The sequence below is a fragment of the Meles meles genome, chromosome 11 (assembly GCF_922984935.1).
Source record: "Meles meles chromosome 11, mMelMel3.1 paternal haplotype, whole genome shotgun sequence".
Taxonomy (NCBI): Eukaryota; Metazoa; Chordata; class Mammalia; order Carnivora; family Mustelidae; genus Meles; species Meles meles.
Window position 1 is genome coordinate 53,589,731 of NC_060076.1, and position 15,212 is coordinate 53,604,942.

Below are 15,212 nucleotides of genomic sequence, written 5' to 3' on the forward strand. Positions count from 1 at the left end.
TAGACAGAAAGACTTCAAAGGCAAAACGATGTCAATAAAAACCTATCTCTCAATAATCACTCTCAATGTGAATGGCCTAAATGCGCCCATAAAACGACACAGGGTTGCAGATTGGATAAAACGACAGGACCCATCCATATGTTGTCTACAAGAGACCCATTTTGAACCTAAGGATACACCCAGACTGAAAGTGAAGGGATGGAGAAGCATCTTTCATGCCAATGGGCCTCAAAAGAAGGCCGGAGTAGCAATTCTCATATCAGATAAATTAGATTTTAAACTAAAGACTGTAGTCAGAGATACAGAAGGACACTACATAATTTTTTTTTCAAGATTTTATTTATTTATTTGACAGAGAGAGATCACAAGTAGGCAGAGAGGCAGGCAGAGAGAGAGAGAGGGAAGCAGGCTCCCCGCTGAGCAGAGAGCCCGATGTGGGACTCGATCCCAGGACCCTGAGATCATGACCTGAGCCGAAGGCAGCGGCTTAATCCACTGAGCCACCCAGGCGCCCCCAGGACACTACATAATTCTTAAAGGTACTATCCGCCAAGACGATCTAACAATTGTGAATATCTATGCCCCCAATATGGGAGCACCCAATTACGTAAGAAAACTATTAATCAAGATAAAGAGCCATATTGATATGAATACAATAATAGTAGGAGATCTTAATACACCTCTCTCAGAAATAGACAGATCATCGAAGCAGAAAATTAATAAAGAAATAAGAGCATTGAATGAAACATTGGACCAGATGGACCTCATAGACATATACAGAACATTCCACCCTAAAACAACAGAATACTCATTCTTCTCAAGTGCACATGGAACCTTCTCCAGAATAGACCACATACTGGGTCACAAAGCAGGACTCAACCGATACCAAAAGACTGACATTATTCCCTGCATATTCTCAGATCACAATGCTTTGAAACTGGAGCTCAATCACAAGGAAAAGTTCAGAAGGAACTCAAACACCTGGAAGCTAAAGACCACCTTGCTTAAGAATGCTTGGATCAACCAGGAGATCAAAGATGAACTTAAACAATTCATGGAAACCAATGAGAATGAAGACACCTCGGTCCAAAACCTATGGGATACAGCAAAGGCGGTTCTAAGGGGGAAATACATAGCCATCCAAGCCTCCCTCAAAAACATTGAAAAATCCAGAATACACCAGCTGTCTCTACACCTTAAAGAACTAGAGAATCAACAACAAATCAAACCAACTCCACATGCAAGAAGGGAAATAATCAAGATTAGAGCAGAGATCAATGAGGTAGAAACGAGAGATACAGTAGAACGTATCAATGAAACTAGAAGCTGGTTTTTTGAGAGAATCAATAAGATCGATAAACCATTGGCCACACTAATCCAAAAGAAAAGAGAGAAAGCCCAAATTAATAAAATTATGAATGAAAAGGGAGAGATCACAACTAACACCAAGGAAATAGAAACAATCATCAGAAATTATTACCAACAGTTATATGCCAATAAGCTAAGCAACCTAGATGAAATGGATGCATTCCTGGAAAGCTACAAACTCCCAAAATTGAACCAGGAAGAAATTGACAACCTGAATAGACCGATATCTAGTAATGAGATTGAAGCAGTGATCAAAAACCTCCCAAAAAACAAGAGCCCAGGACCTGACGGATTCCCTGGGGAATTCTACCAAACTTTCAAAGAAGAAATAACACCAATTCTCCTGAAGCTGTTCCAAAAAATTGAAGCAGAAGGAAAACTTCCAGACTCTTTTTATGAAGCCAGCATTACCTTGATCCCCAAACCAGGCAAAGACCCTACCAAAAAGGAGAATTTCAGACCAATATCACTGATGAATATGGATGCAAAGATTCTCAACAAGATCCTAGCAAACAGGATCCAGCAGCACATTAAAAAGATTATCCACCATGACCAGGTGGGATTCATCCCTGGGTTGCAAGGTTGGTTCAACATTCGCAAATCAATCAGTGTGATAGAACACATCAATAAGAGAAGAGAGAAGAACCACATGGTCCTCTCAATTGATGCAGAAAAAGCATTTGACAAAATCCAGCATCCGTTCCTGATGAAAACGCTTCAAAGTATAGGGATAGAGGGAACATTCCTGAACTTCATAAAATCTATCTATGAAAGACCCACAGCAAATATCATCCTCAATGGGAAAAAGCTTGCAGCCTTCCCGTTGAGATCAGGAACACGACAAGGATGCCCACTCTCACCACTCTTGTTCAACATAGTATTAGAAGTTCTAGCAACGGCAATCAGACAACAAAGAGAAATAAAAGGTATCCAAATTGGCAAGGAAGAAGTCAAACTCTCTCTCTTCGCAGATGACATGATTCTTTATATGGAAAACCCCAAAGACTCCACCCCCAAACTACTAGAACTCATACAGCAATTCAGTAACGTGGCAGGATACAAAGTCAATGTACAGAAATCAGTGGCTTTCTTATACACTAACAATGAAAATACAGAAAGGGAAATTAGAGAATCGATTCCATTTACTATAGCACCAAGAACCATAAGATACCTGGGCATAAACCTAACCAAAGAAGTAAAGGACCTATACTCGAGGAACTACAGAACACTCATGAAAGAAATTGAAGAAGACACAAAAAGATGGAAGACTGTTCCATGCTCTTGGATTGGAAGAATAAACATTGTTAAAATGTCTATACTGCCTAGAGCAATCTATACTTTTAATGCCATTCCGATCAAAATTCCACCGGTATTTTTCAAAGAGCTGGAGCAAATAATCCTAAAATTTGTATGGAGCCAGAAGAGACCCCGAATTGCTAAGGAAATGTTGAAAAACAAAAACAAAACTGGCGGCATCACGTTACCCGATTTCAAGCTTTACTACAAAGCTGTGATCACCAAGACAGTGTGGTACTGGCATAAAAACAGACACATAGACCAGTGGAATAGAGTGGAGAGCCCAGATATGGACCCTCAACTCTATGGTGAAATAATCTTCGACAAAACAGGAAAACATATTCAATGGAAAAAAGACAGTCTCTTCAATAAATGGTGCTGGGAAAACTGGACAGCGATATGTAGAAGAATGAAACTCGACCATTCTCTTACACCGTTCACAAAGATAAACTCGAAATGGATAAAAGACCTCAATGTGAGACAGTAATCTATCAGAATCCTAGAGGAGAACATAGGCAGTAACCTCTTCGATATCAGCCACAGCAACTTCTTTCAAGATATGTCTCCAAAGGCCAAGGAAACAAAAGCAAAAATGAACTTTTGGGACTTCATCAAGATCAAAAGTTCTGCACAGCAAAGGAAACAGTCAACAAAACAAAGAGGCAACCCACGGAATGGGAGAAGATATTTGTAAATGACAGTACAGACAAAAGGTTGATATCCAGGATCTACAAAGAACTTCTCAAACTCAACACACACAAAACAGATAATCATATCAAAAAATGGGCAGAAGATATGAACAGACACTTCTCCAATGAAGACATACAAATGGCTATCAGACACATGAAAAAATGTTCATCATCACTAGCCATCAGGGAGATTCAAATTAAAACAACATTGAGATACCACCTAACACCAGTTAGAATGGCCAAAATTAGCAAGACAGGAAACAACGTGTGCTGGAGAGGATGTGGAGAAAGGGGAACCCTCTTACACTGTTGGTGGGAATGCAAGTTAGTGCAGCCACTTTGGAGAACAGTGTGGAGATTCCTGAAGAAATTAAGAATAGAGCTTCCCTATGACCCTGCAATTGCACTGCTGGGTATTTACCCCAAAGATACAGATGTAGTGAAAAGAAGGGCCATTTGTACCCCAATGTTTATTGCAGCAATGGCTACGGTCGCCAAACTGTGGAAAGAACCAAGATGCCCTTCAACGGATGAATGGATAAGGAAGATGTGGTCCATATACACAATGGAGTATTATGCCTCCATCAGAAAGGACGAATACCCAACTTTTGTAGCAACATGGACAGGACTGGAAGAAATTATGCTGAGCGAAATAAGTCAAGCAGAGAGAGTCAAGTATCATATGGTCTCACTTATTTGTGGAGCATAACAAATAACATGGAGGACATGGGGAGATGGAGAGGAGAGGGAGTTGAGGGAAACTGGAAGGGGAGATGAACCATGAGAGACTATGGACTCTGAAAAACAACCAGAGGGTTATGAAGGGGCGGCAGGAGGGGGGGGGTGGGAGGTTGAGGAACCAGGTGGTGGGTAATAGGGAGGGCACGTACTGCATGGAGCACTGGGTGTGATGCCAAAACAATGAACACTGTTATGCTGTAAATAAGCAAATCAAAAAAAAAAATTTCAGGCAAAGCTTCAAGGAGTTAGTGTGACTTAGATATCAGAACAATAACTTTAAGAATCCCTTTGATAGTGACGGAAGATAGAGGTATTTTTCTAGATCACAGAAGTTTAGTAAGAAAATCCACATACTACGGTGTAAAGAAAAATCCCTTTCCCTTACAAAAATATTTGAAGTCATTCTCCTGAGAAATGCCTACTTTTATACATCATTCCTAAGGAGGTAAAGAAGCTGCTTGAGCAACCGTCCTTGCCGACAGAACACAGATCTCAAATCCGCAGCGACTGGTCACGAACGTGCTCAGAGCAGTCTAGAGTTTCTCAGATCTCCATAGGATATGTCATTAAATCTTCTCCTCCTGCTGGGTCTGACTTCTGGGAAAAAGGCATATGGTATAAAAATTACTATATTTGGTTGTGAATACTAATGATCACTCAGGAGGCCCATCCTTCAGTTTCTTTGGCCTTTAGCATCTAGTTGGTTATAAATGTGACATGATTTGATTTGATTTAATAATCTTTTTGAATATGTGGTTCAAAATTGACAGTATAAAATGTATCTGTAAAATCAGATGCTCACATATATGGAAAGATATATACATTTATTTTTGGTGTTATCCCATTAACAGATGATAAAATGAAGGCAAGAAAAATCCAGGACTGTCCAAGGCTAAGTTTATAGAGGTGCTCGTTCCTCTTAAATCAGTAAACTCTGGAAACAGATTCAACACAAACCTATACACACAAAGATATGTTAAGTGATATAAGGTAACACTGTTTTTCTATAGTGTGGAAATTGGAAGTGACGTCACATAAACTACAAAGCTGTATATCAATTTCTATACAGATAATGTTTTAATCATTGTATAGAATGACAGAAGAAAGTGTTTTGAAATACGCAGAGATTATTCTATGATATATACAAAAACAATCAGTAATATTTTCTGCGTTACAATAAATTTGCAAGTTGAATTTCCCATGTGTTATGTTAGACGGGGTATATTCTGTAATATTCAAAACCCGGCATGGTTAATAAAAATAATTCCAGGAAAGAACTAAGAGAGGTTTGGTTAAAGATGTAATTTTACTTCACATAAACAGCTTTCTAAAAATTTATCTAAGGCTAATGACACTGTCTCAGTATTGTAAGAAATAGGATTGTGTCACACGGTAGGACAGTCATAGTTTCACTTCCGATGGCATAAATCACTTGGTTAATTTGGCTAATAACATCAATAGTTAGTATACAAATTTTATTTACCAAGGCCAATAGAAAGAATTCTCAGAAATTGCGTTATATTTGGATCAAATGTCACTGTAAAAACAAGATGAGATAGATTCCATAATATACACTGTTATTGTCTAATGTATCCATAATGAAAAAACTCCATCATGAAAAATAGTATAAAATATGGATTTTGTATCAAAACTCTGTCAAAAAGTACGGTTCACATCAGAAGTTAATAGCACCGGGGAGTTAAACGATTAACACAAAAACAAATACATATTACAGATATTTCTTTGTTCTTCACTTACCATGATGTGCAAACTGCAAGGATTTAACCTTTAAGGGTTAAAGAGTTTAATCAATGTCAATGTCTGATCTTCTGAAGGCGATAAAGAACAGTCTGTCTAGCGATACCCAACAGAACATCACTTTGTCGAGCCACAAAGCACCCAAAAGCTTGTCAAGTAAGTTACCAGAAACCTCTTTGTGGTTAGAACTCAGCTCCTTCCTGCTTGACCTATTATTTGATATTTGACCACTTGGTTGCAAGACACTTGCTCTTTCTAGCTGAAATGTCACTGGGGCATCTTGTCAGCTCCCCGACATCTCGGCCTGACATACAATTTTACTTTTGTGTGCTACAAGGCAGAAAATGCAGGGCAATGGCCTTGTTTTAAATTCTGTCAGCATCAAAGATGGGCGTCACTCTGGGGTCCTACCAACAACCAAAACAAAAAAGGAGTCTCTTTTGAAGGTCAAAACAGCCATTACCTTGAAGTTTTTCAGCTCGTACTATTTCGTATTACCTGCTCTCCTCGTGTGGGCACTGTCCTTAGGAAGGGCCTAACCATACCCCAGAAATCCTGCCGGCACGCTCGCGCTACTTCCTCATCAAATGCAGACTTGATAAAAGGACGAGTTTTCAGTGCCTGCGGGGACCGGATTCAGCAGTTAACTTAACTTGTTCAAATGGGCAAGTGGTATCATGTAGCTTTACAAGGAGCAACCTGACCTTCTCACATTGACCAGGAGTGACATTATTGTGCAGGAGGGAAAGCAGTCCCATCATTTCTGTTTTGCACAACCTGCTTAAAGTTTGCAACTAAATGCTTGTCTTCAGCCGAGCTGACAAGAGAGAAGAGGGGGCTCAGTGAACCATGGCAGGGCTGCCATGAAATGACAGGAATCATTGGCATACATTTCAAATAGCTCTTTCAATCCTATTAAAGTATTGCGGTCCTGCTTTAAAATAGACAAGTATGAAACAACTTTGATAGATAGAGACTAAAATGGCTTATTGATTTTTTTAAGTCTGAAGGAAATTACCCAAAATGTGTCATTCTTTAACATTTAAAAATATGTTACATAAAAATGAGCCACTGCGATAATAAATAAAACTTCGAAGGAAAAGAGTTGGTTATTTCATTATTCAAGGAGACTTGGGTACCTGCACACATCAAGATGTCACACGATTCTTAAAAACCCACTGCCACTTGTGCTGAAACAAAATTCAACTGATGAGAAAAATCCCCCTTCAAAACAATTTTAATTGTACTGTTAACTCCTCCTGCATTTTTTGTTTGTTTGTTTATCTCATAAAGTCATTATCCAATCTGAGTTGGTCGTTTGGCATTGGCAGACACAGTCGCGGAAGAGGAGTGAGATGACGTCAGAGGATTTATAAATGTCTCCTTTAAGAAAGTGTAAGTTGTGTCCAGTTCAGCTTGCAAAGGCAAAAAATCCCCCACACCAACTGTGTCCGCAGGAAGAGCAGCTCTTGAAGGAATGGAGAGATTTGAATGGTCCCGTGATCCTACCTACGATATAAAGAAGAAAAAACAAATAAACATAAGAGTTGAAAATGCGGAAACAGAATAAAAAACCAGGACCAGGGAAGTGAGGGCTAATAATCATTGCAGCACAAGATGGGGTGGAAATGTTATTTTTAATTTTGCCATAGTACGTATGAAAATATGTTTGCCAAGCATGTGTTTGAAGTCATGAACTTTGTCGGAGTTTGCCTAAACACTGAAACATTGTAAAAAACTTTTATAAAGTTACTGCATCAAACAGTCAGTGCAATTGGGCCTTTTTGCCTCTGCTTCCATAGGCAACCTCCAGAAACCAATGCCAGGAGTGTTTATTTCATTATGCTATGTAATATGTGCTCTATAATATGAAAGATCCGACTGCTGAGAAAATGAACTGTGGGTATTTATGTTTTTAAAATCTATCAGCCTGTCTCATTTAATTGACAAATATGGCCCAAAGAAAAATAAGTCAATTCTAGTGACCTCTAGGAAATAGCACAGTGAGAAATAAAATGCCAGGGAAATGAACTTTTTTTGCCTTTTCCTTTGATAACAATGCCACCGCTCTGTTTCAATAAAATCTGTTCTATTAAAAGTATTTGGAAATCGTGTATCAAAATGTGGGATTGCGACATGGAAACTATTTGCCACATATTTTAAAACATTATTGGTTTCCAGAAACTACTAGAAGTCAAATCAAGGAAATCCACACATCCCTGCTGTACTTGAAAACAGAATTAATATTTTGAGGAAGCCTTCAGTAACACTGATAACCAGTAGTTAACATTTAACATGAATGAAGTCTTATCAGTAAAGCAGATAGGTATTGTTATTTTATGATATTTGTTGATAGTAAGTAACTATTGATCAATCGTATGTCAGAATTTTCCAGATTCCCAGCAAATAAATGTTCTTGAGATAATAAGCCTATCTATAGGAGTCTCCATAGGTGTCTCCATTAAAAACCACACTTTACATTTCAGAGTTTAAAAAAAAAAAAAAAAACCTCTTTTTGGTAGATTCTCTTACAGTTTTAGCAATAAAATTGCAAGAACTATAAGGATCTGCTCTATTATGTCACATTCTACAAAACCACTCCTACATGCAAAAATAAGAGGGAAGCCATCACTGGCTTTAGGAAAGTATTAGCAATGCAACTGTTGTATATGTTACCATTTTTGTGGATTTTTTTTAACTACAACTGGAGAAAAATCGATAGCTGCATCTAACACCTAGTTCAGCAATTTTCTTTGATCTCTGTTCTTTTGATTTCTTGATACTCCACTGCAAGCCTACAGCTGACGGAAATCATCCCTTTTTATGCTGAAGTTTAAAAAAAAAAAAACCACCAAAAATGACCAGTTGAATGATGTTACAGAGAGGGTTTGGCTGATCCCGACAGAAGGAAGACATCCCGAGATCAGGTGTTGACCCTGATTAGCAACGTTGATAAGGTTTCATTCGCAAAACTGGAATACTGGACCCTGAACAGAGGCATCTCATTCCATCTGAGGCCACAGTTTGAAATTCTTGCACTTTTACAGCTCCTACAATCATCTTTTCTAATTTTCTTTTTCTGTATGTCCGAATGGGCAGCATCATTACCTGGTTGATATTGCCACTATGAAGACTCTAGTGCCGTCGACTAACTTCTCCTTCTGTCAGACCTGAGGACAAAGGGAGGCCCAGAAAGGCAGGAGATGGTAGGGCCCGATTTTCTTCTTAATCAAATTTAGGGATAGCCACAGTATTCTTTATTATGATATAAGAAAACCGTCAGGCGAAGCTTCAAAAGTTTGTTGTTATGTCTTTATATCTCAAGTTCTGGTCAAAGAAAACCATACGTGAGAAGAGAGAAGTGTGCAAAAAGCGGACCAAGGTAGGTCAGGGAGTCTCAGGGGTTATTTTGTTCTGATGCCTTCGACCAGAGCAACAGAATAGCGCCACACGGACCAGTCACCCCTGTTGGTAATATTAAAGGTATACGTGGTTTACTCCAATCTATATTCTGTTCTTGAAGTCTCCTTTCTTGTTCTCATGATTCTATCAATGCAGCACATTACACATTAGGGAGACTGTCCTTTAGGGAAGGCCTCTAACTCATTTCTCATTAATATTCAATGGATCTTGGTACTCTATGGGAGGGGGGTTCTCTTTTGCTCATTTCTCCTTAATATTCGATGGATCTTGGTACTCTATGGGGGGGGGTCCTCTTTTGCCCTGTCTCATCCTAACTTTTTAATATGTCTATTTTTCTACCAGGTTGACCAAAAAGCATCTTTTCATCTAATCTAAAAATTTTTTTTAACTACATCATCTTGAAATGGGATGCTGGGTATTTTCCTAGTATTTCAAATCAGACTCACTTTTTGCATACTAGCTTCTGAACTTTTATGTCTTAACCATGGAATATAACTTTTAAAAAAGGGATTTTTTTTTTTTAAAGATTTGCACTCCCAAAAGGTATGCCCTCCACCAAGTGAACAGATTGACTTTTGTGTAAATGAAAACACATTTCTTTTGTTGGTAGGGTAATTTGCTATAGTCCATACACTGCTAGAAAATCGTTTTTGTTTTTTTTTTTTTTCCCATGAAATGGGGCGGGGGGAATCTGATTTTTAAGTCATTTAATAGCTTGTAAACAAGCCAGCAAAAATTCTGGTGAAATCTTGATTTGAGAATGTGATGTTAAAAAAAAACAAGGAGGGGAGGGGGGTTAAGGGATGGGGTGATGGACATTCAGGGGAGGGTATGTGTTATAATGTGCACTGGGTATTATGTAAGACTGATGAATCACAGAGCTGCACCCCTGAAACAAATAACACATTATATGCTTTAAAAAAAAACTTTCACCAAAAAAAGTAAATATGAACCTTTTTTCTTGTTACAAATAGTATCCAGAAATATATCATAACACTTTTAATATAACACAGACAGTAAAAGACAGTTAAATAACTTTTTTATCAGAGACCATTAAAGTTAATATTCACCGCCTGATCCTACATTTTAAATCCGTAAAGTCCATGGTCATTTGAATTACTTTTTAAACTGCTGAGGTGTTCTGATACTCTCTCATGTAAATCAAAATTTAAGCAATTTTTCGAAAAGAGATTAGTTACCTGAAATAAAAGCTAGGTGTCAGGTGAATCTTTATGGAAGCACTTTTATTTACTCAATAAGCTGTAAATGATTCTATTTGAACTGTTACAGTCAATCAGCTAAATACATATTCACAATACAGAATGTGTTCACTATGTTTCTGCATTTTAAAATTTTTATGAAATACAGTAATTGGACATGTCTAATAGCTATTTTTCAAGGCTTTAATACCTTAGTCTTCCAAGAGTGTTTTCCCAACAAAAAAAGTAAATAAAGCATTAGTCTAATAATACAATAATCACTAGATAAGTTGTCTATAAATGAAAGCCATCTTGCGGACCAAGGCTCCTGAAACAATGACACCAAACGATTTGTCTCCAGTGTGGCACATACGATCGAGTTACGTCTTCTGGAATCTAGTATTCTGAAAAGTGTGCGGCGGTGTGATTTAGTAAGCTGTATGCTTGGGTTTCTGCCAGGCACATCATAGGAGCTGGACAGGAGAGCCAAAGACCACGGTTTTCCCTCCCACTTCTGTTGCAGTCTAGCTGGGCCATTTCTGGCATGGGAATTAGTCCGTCCACATATCACGTCCCCTTGCCCATAAAATAAGGAGCTACGCCCTTTACAGCTCTGAAGTTCTACAGATTCACCAAATTCCATACATGATGGCATATGACATAATCTTAACACCCAAATTTTGTGAACAATGTTAACCCACAAATCAGTTTTCCAAATACCCTAGTTCAAATTTTGAGGGGACAAAGAGAGGAGGAATGCACATTGCACATGGTTCTCTAAAAGGTTGCATAGAGGGATGTCTGGGTGGCTCAGTTGGTTAAGTGGCTGCCTTGTGCACAGGTCAAGATCCCAGGGTCTTGGATCAAACCCCACCATCGGGTTCCCTGCTCATTGGAGAGCCTGCTTCTCCCTCTGTCCCTCCCCTGACCCTCATGCTCTCTCTCACAAATAAATAAAATCTTTTTTTTTAAGTGCATAGATAACAAGATTAGCCACAGTTTAGATGATGTGGCTTCATTCAGTTAAATTCTATAGTACCTTTTTTATGTCTTTGACCCCCATGATGACGTTGGAAGCTCTGTAAACTATTGACCGGCCTCAAGTAGGTTGTGCAACGACGCATAAACTGATGGAGGAGTCCAAGTACCCACCAGAGGGCCTTCCCGTGAGGCTCTCTCACCATTCCTACTCAATCTACTTCAGCGTTCTTACCACTAGAGACTCTGAATGCAATATCACAGAGTATTCCGCCTTCCACAGACTTCATGTTGGTTAACCAAATTCTATCCATCTTCCAGTTCCACCATGCTGGCGTCATGGGACACTGAAGTCTGCACGAAGTTGGCAATAATGGCAATAATCATATATATAGTTTTCTCTTGTGGAATGATCTGTTATATACTTGATATATATGTACGTATATATATGTATTTGCATATGTATATGCATATATATATACACACAGGCACACATACTATAACATGCACTTGATAAATATTTGTCTGTGTATTAGATGCACTTGCTGTGTGCATTCACATGCATACATTATGTATATACACACAGGTACATATATGCATGTGTACATATAAACATACACATACACCTGCTATCACATCATTAAATATTTATTCTTTGTAGCTACCAATCCTAACTTGGAGTTATCAGTGCCAAACCTGTAGGGATATTTCATGCATTCTTTTCCCTGTAAGTCATGAAATCTTCCTGCAGACCAGTTTGGCTCTTTAGTTCATTCTCATCAAGACATGTGGGATATATGAGTCAGGGGAGTACTGTAAAGGAGTTTCTAGATAGGAAACAACTTAAGAGGCCTTGAACCTAGAGTTTAAGAAGGAAGGAAAACCATAGAGATAGAAGCAAATAGAAAAGAGAGATGGAAGATACTAATAACATACTTGATTCACACTGCAATAGTTTTGTCCTCAAGTAGACATTCAACAATGGTTCAAGAGCCAGAGCTCTAAAATCGATCTATCTGGGTCAAATTGGCCTTGCCTGCTTGGTTAATGCAGCAGAGTGACTGGCCCAGCAGTCTTGAGTCTTTGTGGCTGCCTCGAAGCACGTCCTTGGCTATGGGGCCATAGGGCTCTTTGTTCCCCTTGTCCAGCCTTGTCTACCATTTCCTCCCTCGTGCTCTGCAATCTGGTCAGATGGAACTTGTGAGCCCCTTATATACCTTTTACATCTATTATTTCATTTAATCCTTATAACAACCCTAGGAGGGATTATTCTTCTATATTATTCCCCTGTACACGATGCCCCCACACTTCACACCCACCTCCTCCCTGTCCACTGCCGGAGTATCCTTCTGTCCTTTGTGGGATGAGGGCTCCCCCCACCTTTCAGACTCTGCTCAACATTTCCCTCTTTGTGAGGTCTTTCCAGGTCCCCGCCCCGCCTTTCCCTAACACCCAGTCACACTTCTACATTCCCTCATGAGCGTCTAGTTTTCTATTTTTACTTATTTGTATGCATTTATAGCTCCCCTACAAAATTATGAGCACCCGGGGCAATGGAATCAGGACTTTGCTTTCCTAGCACTTAGCAGTGTATCTGGGGCTAAATAAGATTTCTGATGAACAAGCCGCTCACATGGTGTTGGTCTCCTATGGCTAATTGGTCAATTCCTGTATATACAGATTTTGCCCCCATTCAAAGCAGCGTGGTATACTGGAAAGAATATGAACTCTGAAGTTGGAGAGACCTTGGGCTCCACACCTGATCCTGCCACGTATGAACTGTGTGACCTTTGACAAGTTACTGAGCCTGTGTCAGTCTGCATCCTTAACTGTGAAGGAGGAAGAATAATCCCTCCTAAGGTTGTTACAAGGATTAAATGAAAAAAAAAAAAAAAAAGGTATAAAAGGTAAGCATTCCCTTCTTCCCCTTTTCCTCAACTCTTCTCAGATGACAATAAATTCCAAATTTCTAATTTATAATTATAGCTAACATGTATGAGCATATATGTCAGGCACCGTGCTAGACATTATCTTGATTTTCACAACAACTCAATGAGAAAGCACTCCTGTCCCCCTCATTTTGCAGTTGAAGGACCGGGGCTCAGAGAGTACAGCAAATTGCTTCATGTTGCACAGCCTGGAACATGGTAGACAAAGGTGTGACTCTAGGTCCATCTGATTCTTCTTTCCTAAGGCTTGACCACTACCCTATCACGCTGCCCAAAGAAGACTGGCTCGGGCTTATTTTATATCCAGAACTGTTTCATAAACAGAGCAGTGGTTCAACAAATCTCTGTGAGGCTGGGAAATAAAAGTACATAGATTGTACTAGAGGATAAAAATAAATGTTTTTTATTTTTGATAACATATTTTACTATAGTCCCACATTTGACTATCTATGGTACTGGAGTAAATAAATAGATTTTACAGCATTGACATAAAATAAACGTTCTAGCCCTTCACCAAAGGAGCTTGTATATTGCTATATTCAGAGATAAAAGTCAGCACTGAAGTTTTAAGTTATGCTTGAACATTTAAACTTTAATTTTAAATTACTTTAAAGATGTCTTGTGTCTGACAAGATAACAATTCCCATTTTCTTCTGTGGATGTTCTGATTTCCTGACATGACTGAGGTTGGAAAAACAGTAGAAGAATTTTCCCAAATAGCTTTTGTTCTGTCTTTCCCTACTTTCTTTCTCAACCCTGTGCTCCTCACCTGCTCCTGCCCTGGTAATTCTGATACACCTGCCAGGAACAAGGTCAGAAATGGTCAAGAAATGCAGCGGTGACCATTTCTTCCTCTGTGTCTTAGAAACACAGAGCTGCAAAAAATTCAAAGGGAATTTGAAACATAAAATGTGTCCATACACCCGGGTATATACGAAGGTACAAAAACTGAATAAATTAAAAACTTGGGCAAAATATTTAGCAAAAAAATGCCACTGGAAAACTGAAATGACAAGATGATAAAAGTAGTGTAACACATGATGGCCGTAAGAGTGACTTGCTTTTTTTTTTTTTTTAAGATTTTATTTATTTGACAGAGAAAGAGAACAAGCAGGGGGAGGCAGCAGAGGGAGAGGGAGAAGCAGATTCCCAGCTGAGCAGGGAACCCAATGCAGGGCTCAATCCCAGGACCCTGGGATCGTGACCTGAGCTGAAGGCAGACGCTTAATGAGTCAGAGACCCAAACGTCCCTAGAGTGACTTTCTTAACTGACAATAGACTCATGCTATTGAAGAAAAAAGAAAATCTAATTAGACAGCAGGCTAAGGATAGTCTAATATTAAGAAAAACAGTGTGGAGATTCCTCAAAAAATTAAAAGTAGAGCTACCCTACAATCCTGCAATTGCACTACTGGGTATTTACCCCAAAGATACAGATGTAGTGAAAAGAAGGGCCACATGCACCCCAATGTTCATAGCAGCAATGTCCACAGTAGCCAAACTGTGGAAAGAGACAAGATGCCCTTCAACAGATGAATGGGTAAAGAAAATATGGTCCATATATACAATGGAATATTACACAGCCATCAGAAAGGATGAATACTCAACTTTTGTATCAACATGGATGGGAATGGAGATAATGCTGAGTGAAATAAGTCAAGCAGGGAAAGTCAATTATCATATGGTTTCACTTACTTGTGGAGCGTAAGGAATAACATGGAGGACATTGGGAGATGGAGAGGAAAAGTGAATTGGGGTAAATCAGAGGGGGAGACAAAGCATGAGAGACTGTGGATTCTGAGAAACCAACT

At 39.0% G+C, this 15,212-nt stretch overlaps 1 protein-coding gene across 1 annotated transcript in view; it reads right to left on the reverse strand.

The window, feature by feature from the left end:
- Positions 1–4,949: 4,949 nt before the first annotated feature.
- The window catches only part of CCDC171 (coiled-coil domain containing 171), a 300,537-nt gene continuing 290,274 nt past the window's right edge, over positions 4,950–15,212 (reverse strand). The window contains exon 26 of the mRNA XM_046023926.1: positions 4,950–7,361. Coding sequence (XP_045879882.1) covers positions 7,149–7,361 — 213 coding nt within the window. The 3' untranslated portion in view covers positions 4,950–7,148. The remainder of the gene's footprint in view (positions 7,362–15,212) is intronic.